Source organism: Phoca vitulina, unplaced genomic scaffold (genome assembly GCF_004348235.1).
Source record: "Phoca vitulina isolate PV1807 unplaced genomic scaffold, GSC_HSeal_1.0 scaffold30, whole genome shotgun sequence".
Classification (NCBI taxonomy): Eukaryota; Metazoa; Chordata; class Mammalia; order Carnivora; family Phocidae; genus Phoca; species Phoca vitulina.
This window is the reverse complement of record NW_022589733.1, coordinates 18,155,766-18,183,074: the sequence shown is the minus strand read 5'-3', so window position 1 is coordinate 18,183,074 and position 27,309 is coordinate 18,155,766. Positions and strand designations below refer to the sequence as shown.

The 27,309-nt window shown below is 40.4% G+C and overlaps 1 protein-coding gene across 3 annotated transcripts in view; it reads right to left on the bottom strand.

Annotated features, from left to right (window-relative positions):
* The window catches only part of CTCF (CCCTC-binding factor), a 47,631-nt gene that overhangs the window by 10,496 nt on the left and 9,826 nt on the right, over positions 1 to 27,309 (bottom strand). For all 3 annotated transcript variants that reach the window (XM_032424108.1, XM_032424107.1, XM_032424109.1), the window contains 5 exons: positions 10,229 to 11,018; positions 9,704 to 9,874; positions 5,220 to 5,353; positions 3,319 to 3,439; positions 2,477 to 2,626 (listed from right to left, as the gene is read on the bottom strand). In XM_032424108.1, coding sequence (XP_032279999.1) covers positions 2,477 to 2,626; positions 3,319 to 3,439; positions 5,220 to 5,353; positions 9,704 to 9,874; positions 10,229 to 11,009 — 1,357 coding nt within the window. In that variant the 5' untranslated portion in view covers positions 11,010 to 11,018. The remainder of the gene's footprint in view (positions 1 to 2,476; positions 2,627 to 3,318; positions 3,440 to 5,219; positions 5,354 to 9,703; positions 9,875 to 10,228; positions 11,019 to 27,309) is intronic.

The following is a 27,309-nucleotide window of genomic DNA, read 5'->3' as shown; positions in this document are numbered from 1 at the left end:
AATACGAAGAGTGATGCCAACTCTCTTGCAGCAAATGGGCAAAGAAAAGATGAATGCAGATAGGTTTGTAGGTTTGAGAACAGAAATTTGGGAGTTTCAATCTGTTGCCTTTACTTTTCTTATGAAGTAGGAAAAGAGGTCACTTACTGAGACCATGGAGGTGGAGGGAAAAGGGGAGGAAAGATCAGAGGTTTAAAAAAAGTGCAAATGATTCACCCAACTCTGACTCGTTTCATGGTGCCTTCCACATAGCAGGCAACTAAACATTTGTGGAATGAATGAATGATTGAACTCATTGAGGAAAACAGGAGCACACCTGACAAGGACAAATAGGTGGACTGCCCAGAAACAATGAAAGCTCAGCTGCATCTGGGATCATGAATTTATGGTGCTACCAACCTGCTTCACTCATACCACATCAGACTTAAAGAAGACCAATTCTGGGGAGCAGAAATGAGGGAAGGCTTTTCTTTTTTACTCTCTACACATGTTCACTATATGAAAGCCTTTCATACATACATATATTATTTCAAAAAATTTTTTTTAAGATTTATTTGACAGAAACAGTGAGAGAGGGAACACAAGCAGAGGGAGCGGGAGAGGGAGAAACAGGCTCCCCACTGAGCAGGAAGCCTAACGCAGAGCTCGATCTCAGGATCCCGGCATCATGACCTGAGCCGAAGGCAGACGCTTAACGAATGAACCACCCAGGTGCCCCCAAATAATTTTTAAAAGGCCTCAACTTCCCCTTCTGGTCCTGTGATAAGAGACCTAACAGTGAAAGACTTTCTTTCATGTGTTCTTAATACTTATAACAACTGTGTAAGGTAGTTATTTTTCCTAAAAATCAGTTGGGGAAAAAAAAAACAACAAAAAGAGGCTTAGAGGAATATTTGGAGGTGAATCTTGACTCTAGTAGGTCAAGTCTCCAAAGCCCACGCTCTCCTGTGTCACAAAGTGATAAATTTTATTTATAGCATATTAGTGTGAAATCAGGCCTGCTTTAAAGAGGGAACTTCTTTGGGATTGGTTTTGGGAGATAACTATTATCTGACAGCTCCTAAGCAATTAAGTTCCTTATTATGTAGGGCCTAAAGGGTATCATACAGGTATAGAACACCCAAAATATATACTTGCATCATAAAAGTGAATAATTTTAAAAATTTAAATAATCCAAACAGTGGCCTAATAGCTCACACACACTATCATGAGGTATTATCAATTTAGATTTTAGGTTTCTGTATTATAAGAACAGTAAAATTCATTTATCAGAGGACAGTGCCTCTTAAATCTTTCTAACAAAATCCTCTTAACATGTTAGGATGAACAAGTAACCCACAGATCTTATGTGGAGCCCAAAGCCCTCTGCTTCAAACTCATGGTTTCATCTTCAAAATGTGTATTAGATGTTAAAATAAATAAATACATACACTTATACCTTAAAAAAACGTATGCTAGCCTGCATTTTGTCCAATATGGTCGTATTAATATAACAATAAAATCTTTTTTAAGATTTTATTTATTTGACAGAGAGAGAGCGCGCGCACAAACGGGGAGCAGCAGGCAGAGAGAGAGAGGGAGAAGCAGGCTCCCCACTGAGCAGGGAGCCCGACACGGGGCTCGATCCCAGGATTCCGGGATCATGATCTGAGCCAAAGGCAGCTGCTTAACCGACTGAGCCATCCAGGCGCCCCAATATAACAATGTTTTAAGACACCAGCTAAATTGCCTAACTTTACTCAGCTAAAATACATATGCCTTGGTGACTTCATATGGTTGCTATGAATATCAAATGGATTAAAAAGTTAAAGTAATAAAAGATGTTTTGTAAAGTACAACAATTTACCTATATATAAAATTGTTTATACTAATAATATTCAAGGGAAAAAACAATAATATTCAAGGAGCAATACATTTTGGATAGAGATCAGACAGGGGCAGTATTTTTATCTCTTTTAAATAGGAAAAACAAAGGGAGACACATCCAGGTGACCATACCTTTATGGGCCCAACTACAATTTCTACTGATAAATTCTGCCTCTGTATAAGCTATAGTTTAATTATGCACAGAAATATAGTTATCATCCAACCAATAACGTCTAATTATTTAGAGAAAGTACTTATGCTCTGAGAAAAACTGAAATGGACAGTCCTTAGTTTGAATCATACTATGTCACTTCCCTATTTGGAGATTTGAACATTACCAGTGAGGACTACTAATTAAAGGTTTACTATTTCCTCTCATTACAGCTCCTGTTAATTTATAAATGAGCTATATTCAGGAAAGAATCTTGTGGCCTGACTGCAATGAGAGAAAGAAGATAAAAACAGATGCTAAGCAATGGCTGTTATTAAGTGGTAGGCCATTCACCTATACAAAACTTACATAATTTAGAAAAGGAAGTTATTTATGATCCTCCTACTTTCACACATCCTCAAAAATATTTTTTCATTTGCCACTAGCTAATTTACTTACCCAAATCACTTTTTCGGGCTATGACAGTGTCACAGTGGGGACAGTGAAATTTGGCCACATTTTCTGTGTGCTTCTGTAAAATGTGCATCTTCATGGTACCACTTTGGGTAAACCGAGCATGACAAATATAACATTCATAAGGTTTTTCCCCTTAAAAGGAAATACAGAACGAACAAATTAGATGAAATGAGCACCATCATTTAACTGGAGGGTAATTCAGGTGGTAATTCAGCTGCAGTCAGGTAGCAGAAAAGCTAAGCTACAGAGAATCCTCAGGTGTTACCCAGCGAGCCCAAGCCTCAGGCCTGCTGCATGGCTCACACCCGTTCTTAAGAGATGGCACTCAAGTCCTGAACTGCTGGCTGTCAGCTCCACCACAGACTCACTCCCGAGAGCGAGCGAGCGAACAATTCCTACAAGGCCTGCCTTTGGGGGACAGGAGATAGACAATAGAAGGACCTCCAAGTTCTTTTTCTTTTTATCTTTACACCCAACATGCGGCTCGAACTCAAGACCCCGAAATCAAGAGTCACACACTCTACCGACTGAGCCAGGCAGGCGCCCCTACAAATTTTTCTTTTTTAGGAAAACACAGTATGGGGAAAACTGAATGAGCGGGTTAGGTAATCTACTCAGACTTCTAATAGTGAAACTTTCCATTCTCCAATGTATATTCAGAACAATGAATTCAGATGATATGCCAGAGAAGCATTTGTCAATTCCATTACTTTTATGCCAGCTCCCATTCTGGTAAGCAACAGGGGTGTGAGGTGGTTTACAGGGTCCCATGGGATCCACTGAAAAGCAGCTCATTAATACAACAAGGAGGGAAGATGTCCTACCTGAATGAGTTCTCATGTGCCTTTTCAGCTTGTATGTGTCCCTGCTGGCGTAACTGCACAAGCTGCACTGGAACGGACGCTCCCCAGTATGAGAGCGAATGTGACGTTTTAATTTGCTGACCTGAAACATGAAAGCACAATGACTGTAATGTGAATGCTGTGGGTTAGGCACAAAAGCTTAGCTTTTGGGCACTGAAGTTCAGAATACAGAAAAAGTCTAAAATACACTATTTCTTCCTCCTTATTTGTAATTTTTGTTTCTCAAATCCTTATAATCCAAAGACAGTAAATAAATGGACAGGGCATAGATGACTCAAGATGGGTTATTAATAACTACTTAAGCTGGGTGACAGATTCACGGGGGTGTATTATCCTATTTTGTCTATTTCTATATATGTTTTCTGCTTTTGTATATTCCGTAACAGTTGAAGTAATCATGCTTATCTATAGGTCCATTTCCTTCCAGATATATAGGTATCAGATGTTTTTTTGTTGTTCAGTTTAACCCTAAATAATTTTATTGCTATTAGAATGTGAACTATTTCCTGCTATCTACCGTATAAAGTTAAGTTACTGGCTTCTGTATATTTGTCTTATATCTGGCCACCCAAATGGACTTTTTTTTTTTTTTTTAAGATTTTATTCATCCATTTCAGATAGACAGAGTCAGCGAGAGAGGGAACACAAGCAGGGGGATTGGGAGAGGGAGAAGCAGGCTTCCCGCAGAGCAGGGAGCCCAATGCAGGGCTCGATCCCAGGACCCTGGGATCACGACCCGAGCCGAAGGCAGACGCCTAACGACTGAGCCACCCAGGCGCCCCCCAAATGGACTCTTATTGCTCTATGTTTTTTTTCAGCTGATACTCTTGGATTTTTTTGGTGTAAGCAAGTATATCTGCAATAAATAAGTTTTGTTTTACCACTTATAATTAATTTCTTATTTAGCTGGGATTTCTAATACAATCACAATGTTGAAACAGTAATGGTAAGAACAGATGTCTTGTTCCAAATTTTTATTATTTACTTATTTACTTGTTTTTAAGTAATCTCTACACCCAATGTGGGGCTCACGACCCCGAGAGATCAAGGCACCTGTCTTGTTCCAAATTTTATTGGGATACTCCCAATGCTTCAGTTAACTGGGATGGATTGACTATGGGTTTCTGGTATACATTCCTTATAGTAAAGCCATTTTCTTCCACTCTTAACTTGTTAGGACTTTAAACAGTAATGAATATTGTTATAGCTTTTCAGTAATCTACAGAAGTGATCATATGGTTTTTCTTAAACTTCTCAATGTAGCACACACCAGTAATTTCCTAATGTTCAACTCTCCTTGTATTTTAGATATATTCTATTTAGTAATCATTTATTTTTAAAATATATTACTCAATTTGGTGAATAATTTGATTTAGCTTAGTTTTCTGTGAGAATAAGATACACTTTTCTTTTTGGTAGCATTCTTACCCAGTTTTGGTAACAGTGTAGCCTCAAATAGTAAAGGAGAAAATATTTCCCCCCCTTTTTTTTTAAAGTAGGCTCCAATGCCAGGCCTGAACTCACAACCATGAGATTGAGAACCTGAGCTCAGATCAAGGGTCGGACACCTGACCGAGTGAGCCATCCAGATGCCCCCAAATTTTCCATTTTTAAATGCTCCAGGTACAGTTACTTGTTTCTTTGATGTTTCGTAGAACCTACCTATGTTGTACTAGTGCTTTTTTAAAAATGGGTTAGTCTTTCACATTCATTACAGTTTTAGTATTTTTGGTGGCAGGGAAGGGGAGTGAGAGTGTTAATAATCTCGTAAGATTTTCTATCTCATCTTAAGTCAGTTTGGGTAGTTCTTATACTGGAATCACTGTCTTAGGAGAGGAACCAACAAGTTGCTCAACACTCACTTCTACACTGGCGTAATCGCACATGGAACACTTAAATGGCTTCTCATGGGTGTGTTTATAACGACGATGCCGCACCAATTCTCCACTAGTCACAAAGGCCATGTCACAGTCTGGGCACTTGTGAGGACGAGTACCTAGAGAAAAGGAGATTATAACAGGAAGACAAGATCAAGGGCACAGTTAATGACAGTTCAACATCTGACGAGAACTGCAGCATGAGGTTGAACCCTGGTCATCTCAACAACCTTGCACTAGCCTGAGAATAACTCCAAAGCAATAGGGGGTCCCAGCGGACTTTCTAACACTAACCCCAGAATATTGGAAAACATGTGTCACGCATTTAATTTCTCTTAATTACCCATTTGCGTGCTGCTTTTGAATACAAAAATCGCCCCCCCCTTTTAAAATACTCGTAGCAAGAATTACTATTAAACTCCACTCAATTGGCCAGAGACCCTTATGGTGATATCAGAAAGACTTGCCCCTCATGGAGCACACTACCTACACCTGTGAGTTCATCAGCCAGCCAAAATACAAAATCCTTTTTACCCCTAGTTTATGAATTCTGATCACTATGGATCAAAAGTCTGCTTCAACTCTTTTTTTGTTTATTTTTTAAAAGATTTTATTTATTTGAGATAGAGAGCGCGTGCATGAGCAAGGGGAGGGTCAGAGGGAGAAGCAGATTCCCCTGCTGAGCAGGGAGCCTGGGGTGGAGGGTGCTCGATCCCAGGACCCTGGGATCATGACCTGAGCCCAAGGCAGATGCCACTGAGCCACCCAGGCACCCCTATTTCAACTCTTGATTAAAAAAATTTAGAACACCTTGGGGCACCTGGGTGGCTTGGCAGGTTGAGCATCTGACTCTTGATTTCAGTTCTAGTCATGATCTCAGGATCATGAGATGGGAGCCCAACATCGGGCTCCATGCTTGTGGGAAGTCTGCTTGAGATTTTTCTCCCTCTGCTCCTACCCCACCCCCTGCTGATGTGTGCACACTTTCTCTCAAATAAATAATTTTTGTTTTTTTTTTTAAGATTTTATTTATTTGACAGAGAGAGACACAGTGAGAGAGGGAACACAAGCAGGGGGAGTGGGAGAGGGAGAAGCAGGCTTCCCGCAGAGCAGGGAGCCCTGCCTGGGATCATGACCTGAGCCGAAGGCAGACACTTAACAAGTGAGCCACCCAGGCGCCCCTAAATAAATAAATCTTAAAAAACAAAAACAAAGGGTGCCTGGGTGGCTCAGTCGTTAAGCGTCTGCCTTCGGCTCAGGTCAGGATCCCAGGGTCCTGGGATCAAGCCCCGCATCGGGCTCCCTGCTCCGCGGGAAGCCTGCTTCTCCCTCTCCCACTCCCCCTGCTTGTGTTCCCTCTCTCACTGTGTCTCTGTCAAATAAATAAAATAAAATCTTTAAAAAAACAAACAAAAAAACAAAAAAACATCTCTTAAACCTCAATGTTTTGTCAAGTAGAGGTCACAGAATTAATAGTTATTTGACCCAAAGACATTCAGAAATAGATTGCATTAGGAATGTAATAGAATATAAAAGAGACTGGAAAATAAAAATAGTTCAGCATACGTGAGGTTATAACAGATAAATATTCAGATAAATAAAGAACTAAATATTAAAAACATTAAAAAAAGTTATTTGACCCAAGATTCCTCTGCATATCAAATCTTACTGTGTTATGACTGTACATATAGAGACACTGGGCTGTCCACATTCTGATACTTTTTTCTAAAGAAAAAACAAAAAAACACCAAAAAACCAAAAACCAAATGCAATAGCTTGTTTTCTATATAAATTTATTTTGATAATTCCAGAAATTTATCAAAGGCTTTACAAAGTAGTACTGCCTTTTATGTGATTTAAACAGATGACCCTTTTTTCAAAAAAGATTTTATTTATTTATTTGGGGGAGTGGATGGGGAGGAGAGTGCAAGCAGGGGAAGAGCAGGGGGAGAGGGACAATCAGACTCCTCTGCTGAGAGCAGAGCTCAACTTGGGGCCCGATCCCATGCCTCTGAGATCATGACCTCAGCCGAAATCAAGAGTTGGACGCTTAATCAACTGAGCCACCCAGATTCCCCAAAAGATCACCTTTAAAAAAAAATAATCTCTACACTCAACGTGGGGCTTGAACTTACAACCTTGAGATCAAGCGTCGCATCCTCTACTGACTGAGCCAGCCAGGCACCCCTAAACGGATCATTTTCAAACATCCGTATCTAATATTCTGTGATCTGAATGTGAATTCATGAAATATTTAAACATTCTTACAAACTAATATACTCCACGTTTTTCTTTTTCCCTTTTACTGAAGGAATCTGTTTTTAGTATGCCCTCACATAGTAGCCCTATAACATAACTGACTGATTATATTAGTGGATCTTCTCTAGTCACTTTATATTCTAAATATAGCATTGGAAGTATGCCCAGGTAATGATGACAATAAGGAGATAAGCTGACAGCAGAACACAGTGCTGTTTTCATAGACCATTACTGAAAAACTAGGGACCATCTGTAATTGTGCACTGCAGGTAAGGGATGACAACAAAGTAATCCCGAACACCAAAATCAAAGGAAGGTTACCATTTACCTCTGAGAACGGAATTAGAAAGAGTCACAGTGTAATGAATGGGACCAGCCATCTGCAGAAATGATTCTGAGATGGACAGAATCCTCAAGAGGGAAGTGTGATTAAAGTATGATAGTAACTAAGAAATTTCAAGGAATGTTCATTTGCTCAGTTTGCTTCTTTATTATCACTGGGGATGTAGGAGTGGACAGAGTTCTTGTCTATGAAAAAGAATCTGGCAGCACAGATCGGTAAGTGAAACAACAATTAACGAGAAAGAAAGCAGGATCCATTTCCGTTAGGATAAACTGAACTGAAAACCAAGGATTTCTAATGTTTACCTAGTACTATCTAGGAGACAGAAAGAGGCCTGCTACTGGTAGACATAAGCATGGCAATTAGGAAAGAAGCAGACATTACTGTACAACAGAGATTTTCATTGGGTTGTACCACATGATTGCATATGTCCCTCTGCTCAGATCCATGCTTACCAAGTCACCATTCAATTGCTACATCTTCTTGATATAGGCAAGGGTATCCCCTAGAATGCAATACAACTGCATCCAGAAAATGAAAAGGTGTATTCCTCACCATAAACTTTTTCTGATTGCATCTGACCCTTGAGGGTTTGATTAGTATGAATCAGTCCTGCCAAATTAGCTCTGAGCGACTAGACAGACCACACTCTTATTTTCAAAGCTGAGGACTAGACCATGACATACAGTGCCCACATCAACCACTCCCATTTTAGGAAGTCCTATTATGTGGCCAAATGCTTTTATCTAATCATATGCCCTTTCACAGTGTCTTCAAACTACCAAATAAAATATACTATCAAGTGTCTTGAGTAGAAAGCAGGGAAATAATGAAAAGTGACCAGATCATATTAGCAAAGAATATACTAATGCGCAACATATTGCTTACAGGCCAAACTCAACTTGGTCGTGCTCAGTAGACTACCAGCACATCAAATCAAAAACAAGAGCTGTGTTAAGTGGAGAATCTGGATAGAGGAAAGCTACTCTGCATGAAGAACCGTGTGAGAGAAGTTTCTATCAGCACTCATAGCCAAATGCCAATATTGAAAGAGCAAAGAGCCCAGAAGAGAGCCTTAAGAGAGCTCCTGCACAGTCCCTCCACTTTAGTGACTCCTGGGACCTGATCATAGCCAACATGATGCTAACACAGAATATTAAAGTCTGGGGGTGCCTGGGTGGCTCAGTCGGTTAAGCATCTGCCTTTGGCTCAGGTCATGATCCCAGGATCCTGGGATCAAGCCCCACATTGGGCTCCCTACTCAGCGGGGAGCCTGCTTCTCCCTCTCTCCTGCCTGCTGCTTCCCCTGTTTGTGTGCTGTCAAATAAATAAATAAAATCTTAAAAAAAAAAAAAAAAATTAAAGTATGTATGGAGCACAAATGAGTAAGTTTCTGAATTGCTAGAATAACGCCTTAAACTTTCCATTCTGAGATTATGAATTACTTACCTTTGTTGAAGTGAAACAACCAGAAACCATGGCTTTTACAAAGAATTGCATTGCTATTTCTAATGTTCATCCTTATAGTGCCTGGCAATTGTTGCCCGGGAATTTCGGGCGTCATTTTTTGTCACTGATGTTAAAACCTTGGCAACGCAATGGTGATATCCTTTAGGAAATATTACAGGTTAACCGCCATAGATAATTTTTTCCTGGATCACCATACTTAAACAGTTTGGATTATTTTCCACTAAATTTTCTTTGCATTTGCCTACAAATTCATCTGCTTATAATAAATCAGGATTACAGCATAAAAAAGAAGAAAAATCTTCTTCTTTAACTTCCCACCAGAACCACCTTGGATGATACTTAAAACCCAAGTTTTAACCTTTGCTATGCTGTAGCCCCCAACATTCATATCCAGCACCTGTGTGTGTGTTAAGGTGATTCCTCAGGAGGGTGACTGTTCTGAATGCCCTGCCACAGAGATGGCACTTGTGTGGTCTCTCATCAGTGTGACTTTTCATGTGACGATCCAAATTTGAACGCCGTGGACATGTGTAACTGCAAAGCTCACACTGGAATGTCTTCTTTACACCTATATGAAAAACAAAACACTTACTTCTTGCAAGGTTTCAAAGTGTTAAGTTTAATCCTAACGTTAAATATCTACAAATAAATTTCATTAGCCTTTTTAAACTAAATCCAATCTAAGTCATATTAAATCGTTATTATTTCATGCCACTAACAGATTTCTTTCTTTGTCCTCAGGACTTAAAAAATACTGAATTTGGAAAAACTTTTAGACTAGGTAAAAGGACTGGTACCTAGCTCATGATCTTAAAAAACAAAAAAAAACCCCATTTATTATAAAATAATTTGCATATACCCTGTGTTATTTGCTTTATCCCAAAATCAGTTTATGAGAATATAATGGATAAACTCATTTTACCTTTCTTTTTAATTTTTGTTGGTTTTGGAGGCTTCATGTTACCAACCACTTTCTCTGCATTAACCTCCGATAGCAGACCCTCCTGCTGCTCTTCCTCAAAATCGTAGACAGACACATCCACATCTTTGCCCTCCTCTGTGTAACGCAGTTTGCTCTTTTTGGTTTTCTTTGTTTTTTTGGCTGGCGGCTGATAATCTGGGTCTTTTTGCCAACTAGGATCTTCTTGAGGCGGAAGTTCCCCTTGCTCTAGCGTCTCCACCTCTCCATTGGCCCCTACTTTCACCACTTGAAACCCTTCAGGCAAAGGTAAGGTGTGACATATCATGGGTTCACTTTCTGCAAGGCCCTCTTTAGACACTTCATTCTCATAAGCCCCCTGAAGTTCTTCTACCGAAGTAGTGGCAACAGGTACAGTCACGGGAACGGGTACTTGGACAAGCTGAAGCTCTCCTATGTTTATGGGCTGTTCCTCCATATTTACAACCTGCAAGGTTATGATCTGGGTATCGTCCACAGCAGCCTCTGCTTCTGGAGCGACTGTACCCTCCATTACTTCAGTCTTCATCTGAAGAAGGGTGGGGTCCAGCTGTTCCATCATTACCATCTGTACACTGCTATTGACATCCTGGACCACCTCACCCCCATCAGTCTGGTTCTGGGGCAGGTGACAAGTGTCCTCTTCCTGGCCCCCTTCCCGGCGTCTCTGGTAAGTCTTTCTTTCCTTTCCTTTAATGAAAGTTTCAGACTCTTCCACAATGGCTTCAACCGCCTCACCTTCCATTTCCCCTTCCTTTATTAAGGGAGAACACAGATTGTTATTTATTCATTCATTCATTCATTCCACAGATGGTTATTTAAAATAAAGCTTGTCTAAATGAAAATACATACATTTTAAAAGAAAAATGAAAAATGAATTAGGAAATAAATGGTTGTTAATATTCAAAAAGACACAACAGATATTATGTACCTCCTGATGGAAGAACAAACTACCACCTATGAAGCAGTCTTGTTCAACAAAACAAAAAATCTGAAACTAATCAAGTCTCTAGAGCCAACCACTAATTAACAGGAAATTGGTGACAGAATATGTTTCTTTTTAAAAGATTACTGGGACGCCTGGGTGGCTCAGATGGTTAAGCATCTGCCTTCGGCTCAGGTCATGATCTCGGTGTCCTGGGATCAAGTCCTGCATCGGGCTCCCTGCTCAGCGGGGAGCCTGCTTCTCCCTCTGCCTGCCGCTCCCCCTGCTTGTACTCTCTCTCTCTGACAAATGGATAAATAAAATCTTTAAAAATAAATAAATAAATAAAAGATTATTTGAGAGAAAGAGCATGTGCATACGAGCAGGGGGAAGGGAGAGGAAGAAGCAGACTCCCTGCTGAGCAAAGAGCCTGATGAAGGGCTTGATTCTAGGAACCCCGAGATCATGACCTGAGCCAAAGTCAGATGCTTAACCGACTGAGCCACGGAGAAGCCCTGGTGAGAGAGTATGTTAAATTACAATACCAGGATGAAATCAGAGTAATCCAGACTGAAGGCAACTCTGCAGGATTAACTACCCAGTTTCTTCTGCAAATAAATCACCAAGACAAAAAATGGAAAGGATAGAGGGAGAATGTACGTATCAATGGTTCTCAACCTGGTGACTCTGCCTCCAGGGGGCATTTGGCAAGGCCTGTGACATTTCTGGTTGTCACTACCGGAGCGGGTGTGCTACTAGCATCTAGTGGGTAGAGGCCAAAGAGGTCACTAAATATCCTGCTATGCACAGGTTCAGTCCTCCACAACAAAGAATTATTGGTCTGCAAACGTCAATAGTGCTGAGGCTGAGAAACCCTGATAGACAAAAGAGATGTAAGAAATACAGTATTGGGGCACCTGGGTGGCTCAGTCTGCTGAGCTCTTGATTTCAACTCAGGTTGTGATCTCAGGGTCCTGGGATCAAGCCAGGGTGTAGGGCTCTGCATTCAGTGGGGAGTCTGCTTGAGACTCCGTGTCCTTCTGCCCCTCCCCTTGCTCGCACATGTGCACACGTGCTCCCTCTCTCAAATAAATAAATCTTTAAAGGAATACAGCAGGGGCGCCTGGGTGGCTCAGTTGGTTAAGCGTCTGCCTTCGGCTCAGGTCATGATCCCAGGGTCCTGGGATTGAGCCCGTATCAGGCTCCTTTCAGTGGGGAGCCTGTTTCTCCCTCTCCCTGCCGCTCCCCCTGCTTGTGCTCTCTCTCTGTGTCATATAAATAAATAAAATCTTAAAAAAAATAATAAAGAAATACAGCAATCACAACATATGGATCTTTTTGGATCCTGATTCAAACCAACAAACGATTTAAAAAAATAGGACATGAGACAATTAGATTCAACTCTGGATTTTTTTCCCCAGTTCTGGATATTTGATGATATTAAAGAATTATTAACAAAACTAGTTTAAATCCTTTACATTTCCCGTATCTATTAATAAAAACACTGGCAGAGGGCCTTGCTATTTTTAGCTAAATTCTACCTTAGAAAATATCCTGTCAGTGTTTTCTCACCCTGTTTTTTTGGAGCCAGAATCAGACCTTGGATCCAGACTTCAATGGTCCTGATTGTGGCTACCACACCACACTACCTCCTGTGTTATACCATCAACTTGACATTCATGCATCTTTCCTCTGTGAGATCATGAATTCCTTGAGGACAGGGACCATGTATAACAAGTCATTTTTGCTCCTCAGCACTATGCCCAGGTTGGTAGATACTCAACTGCTAACTGAACATATTAAAAAAACAGGAAAAGAAAAAAGAGCCAATTCATAGTTTCTGGCTCTTAAATCTTATGAGTACCCAAAGTACCTAGACGCCTAACAGTAAAATGGGTCTGAACAATCATCTAATTCACAAAATAATTTAACTTAAGTATATACAAGATTAATTCAAAATTAAAGTGTTTTCTATTCTTGCCCTAGTCTTACACAAATATTTTGCTACTTCTATGAGAGACACATTTCTCCAATTCTCTGTCTGGGCACCTTAACACTGTACACATGTTGGCACTCAGAACCACCTAAAAGGCAGTAAAAAGACTACAGAGGGATGGGTGAGACCTGGTCCTGCATTCAAGGAGTTACTATCTATTTTATTTATTTACTTATTCTTAAAAGTTTATTTAAGTAATCTCTATACCCAATGTGGGGCTCGAACTCACAACCCCAAGATCAAGAGTCACATGCTCTTCTGACTGAGCCAGCCAGGCACCCCTAAGGGGTTACTATCTAACTTAAGGGACAGAACAGGTACAATGTTCAAGGTAAAAGTAGGTAGGTTTGGAGAACTCTACATAACCAGTGTGAACTAGTCACACTAAATTCTCAACAGTCCCATGTGGCTGGAGCTACTGTGTTGGGACAGCACTGCTTTATATGTTCGTTACTCGAAGCATGGTCCAAGGACCAGCAGCAATGGCATAACCATGGAACTTGTTAGAAGCACAGACTTCAGGCTCTATTCTTTTTTCTTAAGCAATTCTTTTTTTTTTTTAAGTTCCTTATTTATTTAAGTAATCTCTACACACAACATGGGGCTCGAACTCACAACCCTGAGATCAAGAGTCACACACTCTTCCAAATGAGCCAGCTAGGCCCCTCTTCAGGCTCTCCTCTTGACCCACAGAATCAGAATTTGCAATTTAATAGATCTCCAAGTGGTTTCCTACACTAAAGTTTGAGAAGTACTACTTTATACCATTGCTCTTCACAGATTTTTTAAAAGCGTTTTCAGGCCAGGAAGGTCCCAAAATTAGTACCCCAACAAGGATGGGTAATTCCAAATGTTGGAGTTAGGGAACAGACAAAAAGTCCATCTACCTTGGTGACATTCTTGGGGAAAAAAACCAAAGCACAAAGAACAAAAAATTCATAAGCCATAAATGCTAATGCTGACCCTGCCAGAGAATCACTACATAATCCCAAGCTATTTAGATATCCTCAAATGTAAAACTGGTGGAGGAAAAACATTTAATTTCTGAGCTCTGCTGGGTTGTGAGGCATACAACAATTTGAAGAACACAAAAAAATCCATCTCTTCTCTGCCTTGAATTTGAGAACTTTTAAATATAAATAATTTGTAAATACTTGCTTGTAAATAACCAAGTCTAACCTAAAAGAAATCACTGGAATTATAAACCAGGTAGAAAAAGAAATGGTACAAGGAGTACAAATTGAAACCAATTGTGTTGCCAGGGAGCTGAGCTGACAGAGTATTCTCTCACTGTGAAAAAAACACATGCCATAGGGTTCCTGAACATCAGCCTCTACTCAGGGTCTTAAAGCAGCAGCTTCACAGCTTTTACAGAGAAAAATCAGATACAAAGTAGCAAGGCACCCACCTCTCCCTTACACTGCTTAGAAAACTCAAAAGCATCCCCTCAAGCAGTGGATCCCTTTACCTAACATTCTCCCTTCGAAGGGAGTCTCTCCTCTGAATCGATAACTAACCTAACAGACTGGACCAGGTGTCTCTTCCTACTCCCTAAGGACTGTGCTCTGCTAGCTGTACCTTTACAGCATACCATACAACTTTAGCAGTTATGATCCATTTCTTCTCTTCCTCTACAGACTCAGCTCTGCTTCCACTCAGTTTCTCTTAGCCACACAACACACACAGAACACACACAGAGACTCTTAACTATAGGAAACAAACTAAGGGTAGCTGGAGGGGGGGGGGATGGAGTAACTGGGTGATGGGCACTGAGAAGGGCACTTGATGTAATGAGCACTGGGTGTTATATGCAAGTGATGAATCACTAAATTACCTCTGAAACTAATAATATACTATATATTAAATTGAATTTAAAAAAAAAGAACACACTTACACTCCCCCTCCCCTTGCTCCAGTCAGCCATACTTTCTAGATTTTTCAAACATTTTTGTGGACCAATGCTTGTATTCCTCCTTCATTAGCCTCTTTTCTCCCTCTGTCTTTCCTAGGTCTCTTCCTTTGTCTCTGAGAACTACTCCACCTGCCCCTCCAAACACATCAAGGCTCTGTTCCTTTCTCTGTAGCCACCCCATTTGCTAGCCTTTTTACTTCAGCTGTCTCCACAGAGATCTTTCAAATCCACATCTGCAATTCCCTAGTTTCACTATCTATAGGAGATGTCTCCATGTGGATGTGTGGCTATCACCTTCAACTCAGTGGCACTGGAGAAGGAATAAAGAAACCTGGACTGCAGTCCCTAATCCATCACTGACCAAAGGTGCTTAGAAAGTAGGTTAGTCCTCTGAAGAACAGATCCTTTCTGTATTCTCTGTCATCCTGGTGACAAAGTGAAGCTTAGAAACATTTGTTTTAATTAATTAATTTATTTTTTAAGATTTTATTTATTTGTCATAGAGAGCACGCACGCACGCACAAGCGGGGCGAGCTGCAAGCAGAGGGAGAAGCAGGCTCCCTGCTGAGCAAGGAGCCCAATGTGGGACTAGATCCCAGGACTCTGGGATCATGACCTGAGCTGAAGGCAGACGCTTAACCACTGAGCCACCCAGGTGCCCCTAATTTATTTATTAAAGATTTTATTTATTTATTTGACAGAGAGAGACACAGCGAGAGAGGGAACACAAGCAGGGGGGAGTGGGAGAGAGAGAAGCAGGCTTCCTGCTGAACAGGGAGCCCAATGTGGGGCTCGATCCCAGGACCCTGGGATCACGACCCAAGCCGAAGGCAGACATCCAACGACTGAGCCACCCAGGCGCTCCCCCCAATTTACTTATTTTTATTTATTTTTATTTTTTATTTATTTATTTATTTATTTATTTAAAAGATTTTATTTATTTATTTGAGAGAGAGAGAGAGAGAGAGCACATGAGAGGGGGGAGGGTCGGGAGGGTCAGAGGGAGAAGCAGACTCCCTGCCGAGCAGGGAGCCCGATGCGGGACTCGATCCCGGGACTCCAGGATCATGACCTGAGCCAAAGGCAGTCGCTTAACCAACTGAGCCACCCAGGCGCCCCCAATTTACTTATTTTTAAACAGTAACTTTGGGGGGTGCCTGGGTGACTCGGTTAAGTGTCTGCTTTTGGCTCGGGTCATGATCTCATGGTCCTGGGATGGAACCCCAATAGGGCTCCCTGCTCAGTGTGGAGTCTGCTTCTCCCTCTCCCCCTGCCCCTCCCTCTCCCTCACCCCTGCTAGGGCTCTCACTCTCTCTCAAATAAAGAAAACCTTAAAAAAAACAAAACAGTAATTTTAGTATGTGTATGTATTTATTAAGCAAGCAAGCAAACAAGCAAGCAAGCTCTACCCCCAACATGGTACTTGATCATGACCCCAAGAAGAACAGTTACATGCTTTACCAACTGAGCCAGCCAGGCGCCCCAGGAACATTTTTTTGAAAAATCATTCGATCAACTTCTAGGATCGGAAAAGAGAAGGTTCCCTCAGACTGTGGCAGGGTGATTCTGGCACTTGCAAATGTCGGGGCCAGCAGAGGAAAATTGGCACCTAAGCACTTACCTGCCCTTGCTGCCTACTGGTCGAGTGGGAGGATGCAAAAGTCTAACCTGTAACAGGGGCCCTTGAGGTCTGGCCTTGTTCCTAGCCACCAGCCTGGCCCACATCCTTGGGAGCGTACTGGATCAGCCCTCTCCCTCTTGCCTCAGTCTCTTCTTTGCCAGTTTTGTTGCTCAAATCTTTCACATCTTAAAACTTCCTTTAACACACTCAACAATTTAGCATCTGCCATTTCTGTATTCCTTTCATGGTCAACCTCACACTGTCTCCACTCCTTTATTTCTCTTCCATGCCTTGGTTTACCAGTCTGGTTTCTGTTTCCCAAATTCTCTACTGAATCTCTCTTAAGGCGTGCAATGGCCCTTAACTGGTAAATCCAAAGGAGACTTTTTCTGTCCTGATCTGACTTGACCTCTCTGTGGAATTCAGCATTCTAGTCTAGGCTTTATCCCAGAATTATGCCAGACCATCAGAGAAAAAGCTGGGTATATTTGTGTCACATGGTCTTATCCCCTACAGAACTGCTTTCACCAAGTTCTGTTTTGGCATTATGCCCTTGGCTTACACTAAAGGATACGTGGGAGAAATTTTCGAGTTACATGCTTGAAAAAGCTTTTCTTCAACTAAGGAATTTTTTCTTTCATTGTTGAGACCTATGTAACAGGATCGTGAGTTACCACTTTTTTTAGTTGGCCACACCTTGATCAGTTTTTTTCCTCTCAAGCTATGTAATAATAGCTTTCTATTCTAATTTGTATTTTCTAGGGTTTTGACTTTTATCTTTTTTTTTTTTCTTTTTTAAGAGAGAGAGGGAGTGAGTGGGGCTGGACAGAGAGACAGAATCCCAAGCAGGCTCAATGCCCAGCGCAGAGCCGGGTGCAGAGTTGGAGCTCATGACCCTGAGCCAAAATTGAGAACCAACTAAGCCACCCAGGTACCCTAACATTTCTTATTTATATTTTCTGTACTTTTCTCTAAATTCTTTGTGGAATAAGATGAGCTATAAACTTAAAACTGTATATACATATATATTTAATACATACAAAATACAGAAATATAGGAAGTTATGCCATTCTTAAGAAACCTATCAAAATAAAAATATCCTCAACTAAAAATTTGCAGACCTATTTGAAGATTACAAAACTCTCCCAAGAATGGGAGTGTCACTAAACAGGGACACTACTATCTATATCCATGACCATAAATGCCAAACATGGGGCACCTGAGTGGCTCAGTCGGTTAGGCGTCTGCCTTCGGCTCAGGTCATGATCCCAGAGTCCTGGGATCAAGTCCCGCGTCAGACTCCTTGCTCAGCAGCGAGCCTGCTTACCCCGTGCCTGATGCTCCCCCATGCTTGTGCTCTCTCTCTCTGACAAATAAATAAAAAATCTTAAAAAAATAAAAACAACACAACAAAAAAAACCCACCTTGAAAAAAGATACAGGTGAATAGCCTTCTGATCTCAGAATGAGGGAGGTTTTGTGCACAGAAATAACAGGGAGAAACCAGAGTAAATTACTGAAATTTTGACCACCTTAAAAAAAAATTCTTGGGGCGCCTGGGTGGCTTAGCTGTTAAGCGTCTGCCTTTGGCTCAGGTCATGATCCCAGGATCCTGGGATCGAGCCCTGCATCGGGCTCCCTGCTCAGTGGGAACCCTGCTTCTCCCTCTTCCCCACTTGTGTCCCCCCTCTCGCTGTGTCTCTCTCTGTCAAATAAATAAATAAAATCCTAAAAAAAAATTCGTATTAAAAAAATTGAACAAAATTAAAAAGAAAATGGTCAACAGAAAAAAAGTATTTGCAGCATATGTGACAAAGGATTAACATCCTTATCATATGATTGTAAAATTTATAAGAAAAAGATGAACACCAAAAGAAAAAGCTGGGCAAAAGATATAAATAAATGACCAAAAAAAAAAAGGCAGATGAATTAAAAAAAAGAGAGAGAAAAAGGAGAAAGAACCTCTTTAACACTAAATCACACAAAAAAGCAAATTAAAATAACATGACAAATGTTATCTCTATTAAACTGCTACGGCTGTTTTAAAGGATAGTCCTTAATGTTGGTCGTGCTGCCATGAGATCAGCAAGGTAACTGATGATATGAATCAAGAATTTTTAAAATATTCAAATTGTGATCCAGTAACTCCACTTCACTTTATGCCCAGAAATAATCAGAGATGAACATCAAGATTATAAGGACATTAATAAGTTTTATTTATTTAAGTAATCTCTATACCCAATGTGGGGCTCGAACTCATGACCCCAAGAGATCAAGAGTCGCATACACTTCTGACTGAGCCAGCCAGGAGCCCGATTATAAGGATATTATTAATCAAAGGGACTAATTATAAACAACTTAGATATACCACCATAGGTGAATAGTTAAAACCTGGAAAATGACACATCCACAAAGTAGAATATTATGCAAACACTGAAAAATTACATTTCAATATAATGCCTAATATGAGGAAAATGCTCATTCCGTATTAAAGAAATGAGGGAAGGGACAGGAGAAGCAGAACGGAATAGTCATTAAAAGCTTAGGCCCCCCTAGCCAGAAACCTGCATCCCAATTCTGGTTCCTCTACTTAACTAGCAGTGTGACATTGAGTGAGATATGCTACCCTTCTGTGCTTCTGTTTCCTTTTGTATAAAACAGGGACAATAATGGTATCTACTTCACAGGCTGTCATAAAGATTCAATAGAACAATGCACACACAAAGCCTGGCTACTGTGCTCCTCTGGATCCTCCACCCCAGAGGGTAATGAATACATGTTAGCCGAACAAATATATAACCTTTCAGTTTTCTAGAATTCTTTTTTAAAGATTTTATTTGAGAGAGAGAGAAAGAGAGCGTGTGTGTGCATAGTGGGGGGGGAGGGGCAGAGGGAGAGGGAGAAGCAGACTCCCCACCGAGCAGGGAGCCCAATGTGGGGCTTGATCCCAGGACCCCGGGACCATGACCCAAGTTGAAGGCAGACACTTAATCCAATGAGCCACTCAGTGCCCCAGTTTCCTAGAAATCTAATCACAAACCTTACATAAATGTTCCCCAATAAAATGTCTTCTCTGATAAACTACTGAATTTCTGTAGGATGAAGGTAGCAACCAGTGGACAGAACCTGGTGACTAACCAATTCTAGTGAAGAAAAAGAGCCAAAAAGGAACAACAGCATCCCAGACTTTACTCTTTACTAGTCTGTCCAGCATATTGCTGCCTGATCAAACTTTCTTTCTGAAGTGGCTTTCCACTGAGCAAAGAGCTCAATGTGGGGCTCAATCCCAGTACCCTGGGATCATGACCTGAGCCAAAGGCAGACGCTTAACCGACTGAACCACCCAGGCGTCCCTAAATCACATCTTCTTAAGTGCAAACTGACTTCATGTTTGTCTGGTTTTCACTATAGTATACTGTTCTATGTTTGTCTTTTCCTCAAATAGTCTTATTAGCTTGTTGAGGGGAGGAACTATGCCTTTTACTTCTGTATCCTCTACAGCAGTAAATACAAGACAGTGTTATGTAAACAGCACACACTCAATATTGATTTTACTGTCACATCAAATACATATCGATGTTTCCAGCCCATGACAAGAGCAGGAAGGGAATATGGAAAAACAAACTATTGTGTGCTAAGTGGAAGCTTAACTATATGAATTTATTTCCTTTATTGTTGTTTGTGTCATTTCTTTTGTGTGTGTCATTTCTTAAATAAAGAAAAATAAAAAGTCCTAACAACACAATTATAGGTTGGATTAAAAAAATCCTGCCACATAAAAATAAAGGCTAGGGGCACCTGGCTAGCTCAGTCAGTAGAGCATGCGACTCTTGATGTCAGGGTAATGAGTTCAAGCCCCACAACGCACGGAGAGCTTACTTAAAATTTTAAAAACTAATAATAAAATGCACTTGTATCATGCACTGTAGGTACTCAATAAGTATGTTCTGGCTGAAAAAAAAATTTTTTTTTTAAATAAAGGCTAACTGTGACTATGCTAGTGTTGACAATAAGATTTAGTAATTTATCACCTAGATAACGGCTGTACAGCCAATATGTCAGATATTTTCCAAAGGAAATCAACCAAAATAACCTTTTATACTCACCAATACAGAGTTTAGTCCTTTGGGGAGATCAGTTATTACAAAATACATATGTACTAAGAATAATAGATGGATATGGAGAATAAGATAGTAGAAAAGGATGATTTCTAATAGTCTACAAATAAAACTACCACAACTTTTTAATATACTACTGTCCTTTACAAGGGACAACTGATTGCTAAGAAATCCCAACTTATTTCCTGGAGAATATTAGAAGGCTATACACTCTTCTCAAGAAATAGTAATCCCAAGTTCCCACAATTGTAAGAACACAGTATATAACACGTGTAACATACAAAATGCGTTAATCAACTGTTTAGATCATTAGTGAGGCTTTTGGTCAACAGTAGGCTGTTAGTAGTTAAGTTTTTTGGGAGTCATACGTAATACCCAGATTTTCGAGTTGGAGGTTGGGGCGTGGAGGGCATTGGCGTCCCTAACCCCACATTGTTTAAGGGCCCACTGTAGTGTGATGAGTGCTGTAACAGGGATTAACATACTTCCCACCACCCTGGCACAAAGGATGGCTTAAGTGGGTAAAAGAGGGCTGCTAAAGCTGGATCTTAAAGGATGAGATGGACCTTGACAGGCAAACTACAGTAGAGAGGAACATATAAAAGAGGAAACTGTAGGTGGGAGAAAAAAACATGTATGGAATTAGTCAAATACTGTGCAAAAAAATTCAACATAACTAAGTGGAACCGTACTAAATTATCTCAGGTTTATTAGTGTGACCTGGCTTCAGAAGCCATGTTCTGATTCCTCAGTAAGGGTAGCCTATTCATCTCACTTACTGAACATTTACACATGAAACAGAAGACAAAGTCTATTTGGGACTTTGTCAGGAACTACCACATCTCTCTTTGCTTTGCTCCAAGCCCATATCCCTGAAAGCAGCTCAGAGTTACACTGTCTTTGGAGCAGTCCTACAGTCTTTCACTGCTGGGAATATGAGAAAGGCTGGGGATCTATAGCAAGTCTATCACCTTGAATAAATAAATATGTCATAAAAAGGAATAGATTACACACACACACAATAAAGAATTTATAGAACATGCAATAGGCACATCTATGGATTTGGGAGCAGATTCTACCCGAGCAGTGGTTCCCATACCTGGATGGTTATCAGAATCACCTGATGAGCTTTAAAATACATAAATCCCAGAGATTCTGATTCAGTAGATCTAGGGTGGAAGAGACTTGATTTCAAAAGGTCCCCAAGTGATTGATATAGAACCTCTGCTGACCATGGCTTGGAAGTGACTGACCTAGAATACAATACTTATCCACCCTAAATACAGGTCTACATAAATCCAAGCTACTCAAATACCCATGGTTTTCTACTATGAGAATTTTTGGTTCATTCTTTAGAACAAATAATTACTTCATTTATTTATTTAGAGAAAAATCTACAAAGTCTACTTCAAAACTAGTATGATTCCCATATAAGCAGTAATGGAATGTACAACCCAAAAAAGAAGTCCTAAAGTTTTGGGGCGCCTGGGTGGCTCAGTCGTTAAGCGTCTGCCTTTGGCTCAGGTCATGATCCCAGGGTCCTGGGATCGAGCCCCATGTCGGGCTCCCTGCTCAGCGGGAAGCCTGCTTTTCCCTCTCCCATTCCCCCTGCTTGTGTTCCCTCTCTCACTGTCTCTCTCTGTCAAATAAAATCTTGGGGCGCCTGGGTGGCTCAGTCATTAAGCGTCTGCCTTCGGCTCAGGTCATGATCCCAGGGTCCTGGGATCGAGCCCCACGTTGGGCTCCCTGCTCCGTGGGAAGCCTGCTTCTCCCTCTCTCACTCCCCCTGCTTGTGTTCCCTCTCTCGCTATATCTGTGTCAAATAAATAAATAAATAAATAAAATCTTAAAAAAAAAAAAGTCCTAAAGTTTTACCTCTACCATGGGTACCAGCAACAAAATCTCTCTCTACACGGTATGAACAAGCTTAACACATGACACAAGGAAAAAAGTAAAAAGAAGAAAAATGGATATACATAACAAGAGTGAACTGGTTTTGCAATGTGTCTCAGTGACCATGTGGCCAATGCCTGAGTATCTCTATAACCCAGTACTCAGTCATGAAGGCTACCTGGTGGAACCAAGACCATTTTTATTTGGTAAATGGGGTCTCCTATAAGGTCAGTGTTAAATCAGAAGCCAACAGCTTAAATCCAACAATGTACCCATACTAAAAGTATAATAATGATAATAAATGGCAGTATGAGGTCTCTGAACAAAGATCAAGTAATAGTTATATTGAAAAAAAGAAGTAAGATATTCTTAGTCAATAGTGTAGTAGCATGAAGTATGGATAAAGTGCTACTCAATAGAACAGAAGAAATCTGAAAAACAGAAAAAGGCTATACATGTGATACAGAAGTTTAAACAATGGAAGAAACTTTAATATTAGTTTATGAAAACAAGTAATTTGTCGATTTGGTTACTACTTAAAAATATGGGAACAAACACAGGAAAGGAGATAAAGGCAAGAGCTTAACCAAGAGACGGGGGTGGGGGAGCGGGGGGAGGAATTATATATTTATAAATACCCAAAAGACATGACAAGGAGAGAAAGAGCAAAGACCTTGTCTGACAAGGGGCCAGAAAGGAAAAAAATATATAAGATATTATTTTATAGTCTCAACATATATTCACAACAAAAAATTTTAAGTAGGAGTAGAAAGTTAAAGATACAAATAAAAGAGAGACACGAGAAATAGTGAAAGTAACTAGGGTACCCTCTATTATTATAGAATAGTTACATACATACCTCTGTGAATGTAAAATATTTTGTACCTGCTCTATGATATATGATCATGACCATGCCATGCCAGAGTTGTTATACCAGAGTTCATAAAGAAATAAAAGTAGTGGGCTGAAATAATTTTTAACTTTCAATGGTCCAACTGGACAATACTAAAATAGGTGCTAACCAACACTGACCTCCAACGATGGTTTGTTCTTATCACAGAGAAACTATGGAAGGATTCTGAAGAAGTCCTGAGTTATAAGGAAAGAAGTAAAGAAGCTCAAATCCGAGCAGTGCTAGCACTGGACACCAAGCTTTAATATTAGTGACAGTCAGGGTCTAATAGTGCATTGTACACATGGACAACCTTTAAAGTTGGTGACAATGTTAAAAAAAATTCTGACACATACTAAAAACCTAACTTGTGCCAGTGCACAGGTATACTATACTCAAGAGTAGTAACAATGTATAATCTTCACACTGTTTTTTCTATAGATATACACGGATTTATAATTCTGTCAAAAGAGATCTAAAAAACCGAGTATCTAATAATTAGCTACAGAACCAAATGCAGTAGGATATTCTGTGAAACCAGAGACTATTCAGAAACAGTATGGGGAAGAATAAAAAAACGGAGAAGCACCTGTCCTACATCTATAATCTCAGGAAAATCACTTTGCCTCTTAGGTTTCTTTTCTGTAAAATGAAGAGACTGCCAGATGACTTAAAATTTCATCTGGGTTTAACATCCTACACTTTTTTTTAGGTTATCAGTTAGATTCATCCTTGTAGGTAACAAGGGAACAAGTACAAGTACCCTTACTTCCCAGCTAAAAAAGTCAGACAAGAAATTTTAACAAGTCCATACAACAAAGTTGTACAAAAGGATGGAGCAAAAGGTAGTTCCCTAGCTTCGCAGTCCACTTGTCTGTAACCAAGAATCAGGAAGAAGTCTCTAAAATCTATTTAGACGAAGATGACTAATGCACACCACTCTACTAAGTGGCATTTACATCTGAAGTCCAGGAAATTTTTGGGGGGGGGAGGGGCAAAGAGAAAGGGAGTGAGAGAATCTTAAGTAGGTAGTACCACGCTCAGCAAGAGGCCCCATGCAGGGCTCGATCTCAGGACCCTGAGATCATGACCTGAGCCAAAATCAAGAGTCAGATGCTTAACTGACCGAGCCACCCAGGCACCCTTCAAGTCCAGGAAATTTAATGAGGAGTCTTTGTGTCAGGCAAAAACACACAAACATTAGATATAATCTACCAGACTGGCTCTTTCCTCCCTCCATTAGGACATATTTTAAGCTAGAAAGGCTGCTCAAAGTCAAGGTATAATCACGATTTGTATACCCACCCCCCCACTCTCCTTGCACACAGAACATCAAGACATCTGCTCTTCAAAAGCCCTTACCAATCCAGGACATTTTAGGACTCTATTTGCCACCTTTCTTGTTGGGGAGGCATCTACCCTCCTTCAAAATAAGAAATAGGGGATTTAATTTTAGGGTGAAAAATGCTTAAAGCCATAGCTATATACTTGATACGATAACTGACTTAACCATTAGCTAAGATGCACATTTATCTGAAAGTCAATCAGTAAATATCTACTACTGAGAACAGTCAAGAACAGAATCAAAAAAGGACTCTGAACGGTTATTAGACATCTCAAAATCTATGCACTCAAATGTACAATTAACTGGGCTCTTAACTCAAAGTCCATTTACTCTTGTATTAAAAATAATTCAAACAATGGGGAAGAGAAGAGATGAAGTATTAGAGGCAAGAAGCTAGAGCCAAAACCAAGAGACTTATCCCCAAAGGAACAGATTAGAAAACGTAACAATCAGCAATAAGGAAGTACATTCCTAGTAATTTGAAATAACATAGGGTATCTAATGGGGAAAATGTTCATTAACATATAACATGAAGAAAGATTACAAAAGAGGATGCAAGACAGGATTCCAACTTAGTTTAACAAAATGAAACAAATAAAACTATACAAATAGCATTTTTGGTGAGATCCCCTACCTTAAGTCAGGCAGGTATTACATCTCTCCTGGACTGATGCAATGGCCTCTCAACTAGTTTTCCTGCTTCCCCTCTTGCTTCCTTACCACCATTTTTCACACAGTGGACAAAGATTTCTAAGATGGAAATTTATTATCAGCAAGGAGACTTCAATTCTGAAACCTCCCCTGTGAAAACTTGTAAGCTTAAGCCTACACTCTTTCACCTGGACTACAGGGTCCTCTAAGGTCCTATCAGCAGAGCTGCATCCAGCCCCATACACTCTTTCATAACTGCTTTCAGTGGCCAGAACTTCCTAGGCTTCTCTCCTCCTGCCTCTGGGCCTTTGTGCATGCCATTCCCTCTTCTGGGAATATACAAGCAATTAAACTTCTATGAAGTCATCCTATAAATACACTAGTGCAAGCACCCAAAGAGATATATGCAAGGATATCTACTAGAACATCTTTCCCTAACAGCAAGACTGAAAACAACTCAAATGTCCAGAGCTATGTATATAGTATGCTACCATCTGTGTTTTCTTAAAAGGATACACAAACACATATGTTTATGCATGCACAGAATTTTCTCTGGAAGGATATATGAAAAATTAGTATTTATTACCTCTCGGGAAGAAAACTGAGGGATCAGAGGTGGGAAGAAGTTATTACTTTCCACTACACATTTTGTACTGTTTGAAATATTCCCATGTTTTTATTTGATGTAGTAGTTACAAAATACTTATATAGCACAATTATATTTTGTCTTTGAAACTGTATTATATGGGGGCGCCTGGGTGGTTCAGTCAGTTAAGTGTCTGACTCTTGATTTCAGCTCAGGTCATGATCTCAGAGTTGTGAGACTGAGCCCTGCATTGGGCTCTGTGCTGGGTATGGAGCCTGCTTAAGATTCTCTCTCCTGGGCGCCTGGGTGGCTCAGTTGGTTGAGCAACTGCCTTCAGCTCAGGTCATGATCCTGGAGTCCCGGGATCGAGTCCCACATCGGGCTCCCTGCTCGGCGGGGAGTCTGCTTCACCCTCTGACCCTCCCCCCTCTCATGTGCTCTCTCTCTCCTCTCATCCTCTTTCAAATACATAAATAAAATCTTAAAAAAAAAAAAAAGATTCTCTCTCCCTCCCCCTCACCTTCTCTAAAAACAAAAACAAAAACAAAACAAAACACCAAACTGTATTATAATGTACACGCCCATTTACAGAAGTGCAGAGAAAAAACCGAAGGGGGAACACACCAAACTGTTAATAGTGTTTATCTCTGTGGAAAGAAAATAAAAAGAGTTCTTTAGGTTTTAGTATAGTTCCACAACTATTAGACTCTTCCAAAGAATGAAACTAAACATTATTCAGATGATACAAAAAAAAGTTTAAGACCAAATGTAAGTGAGGAGAGTTCTAAGAATTGCCTCTGCAACCTCAATTCCTCCTAACACTTGGGCAGATACATGGCTGCCCGGCCCCTCCCTCCTGCCTGCACTTCTGCAACAGTGTTCTGGCAAGGTTTTGAATCCACTCAGGAAGTCTAGACTTTACTGCCAGAGTAAACTAGACAAAAATTCCTTTTATTATTTCATTATATTTATCAGAAAGCTTCAGTACTATTTCCTACTGTATTGGATTCCTTTTCCCTTTAAAAATTATATAATACACGGGATGCCTGGGTGGCTCAGTCCATTAAGCGTCTGCCTTCAGCTCAGGTCATGACCCCAGGATCCTGG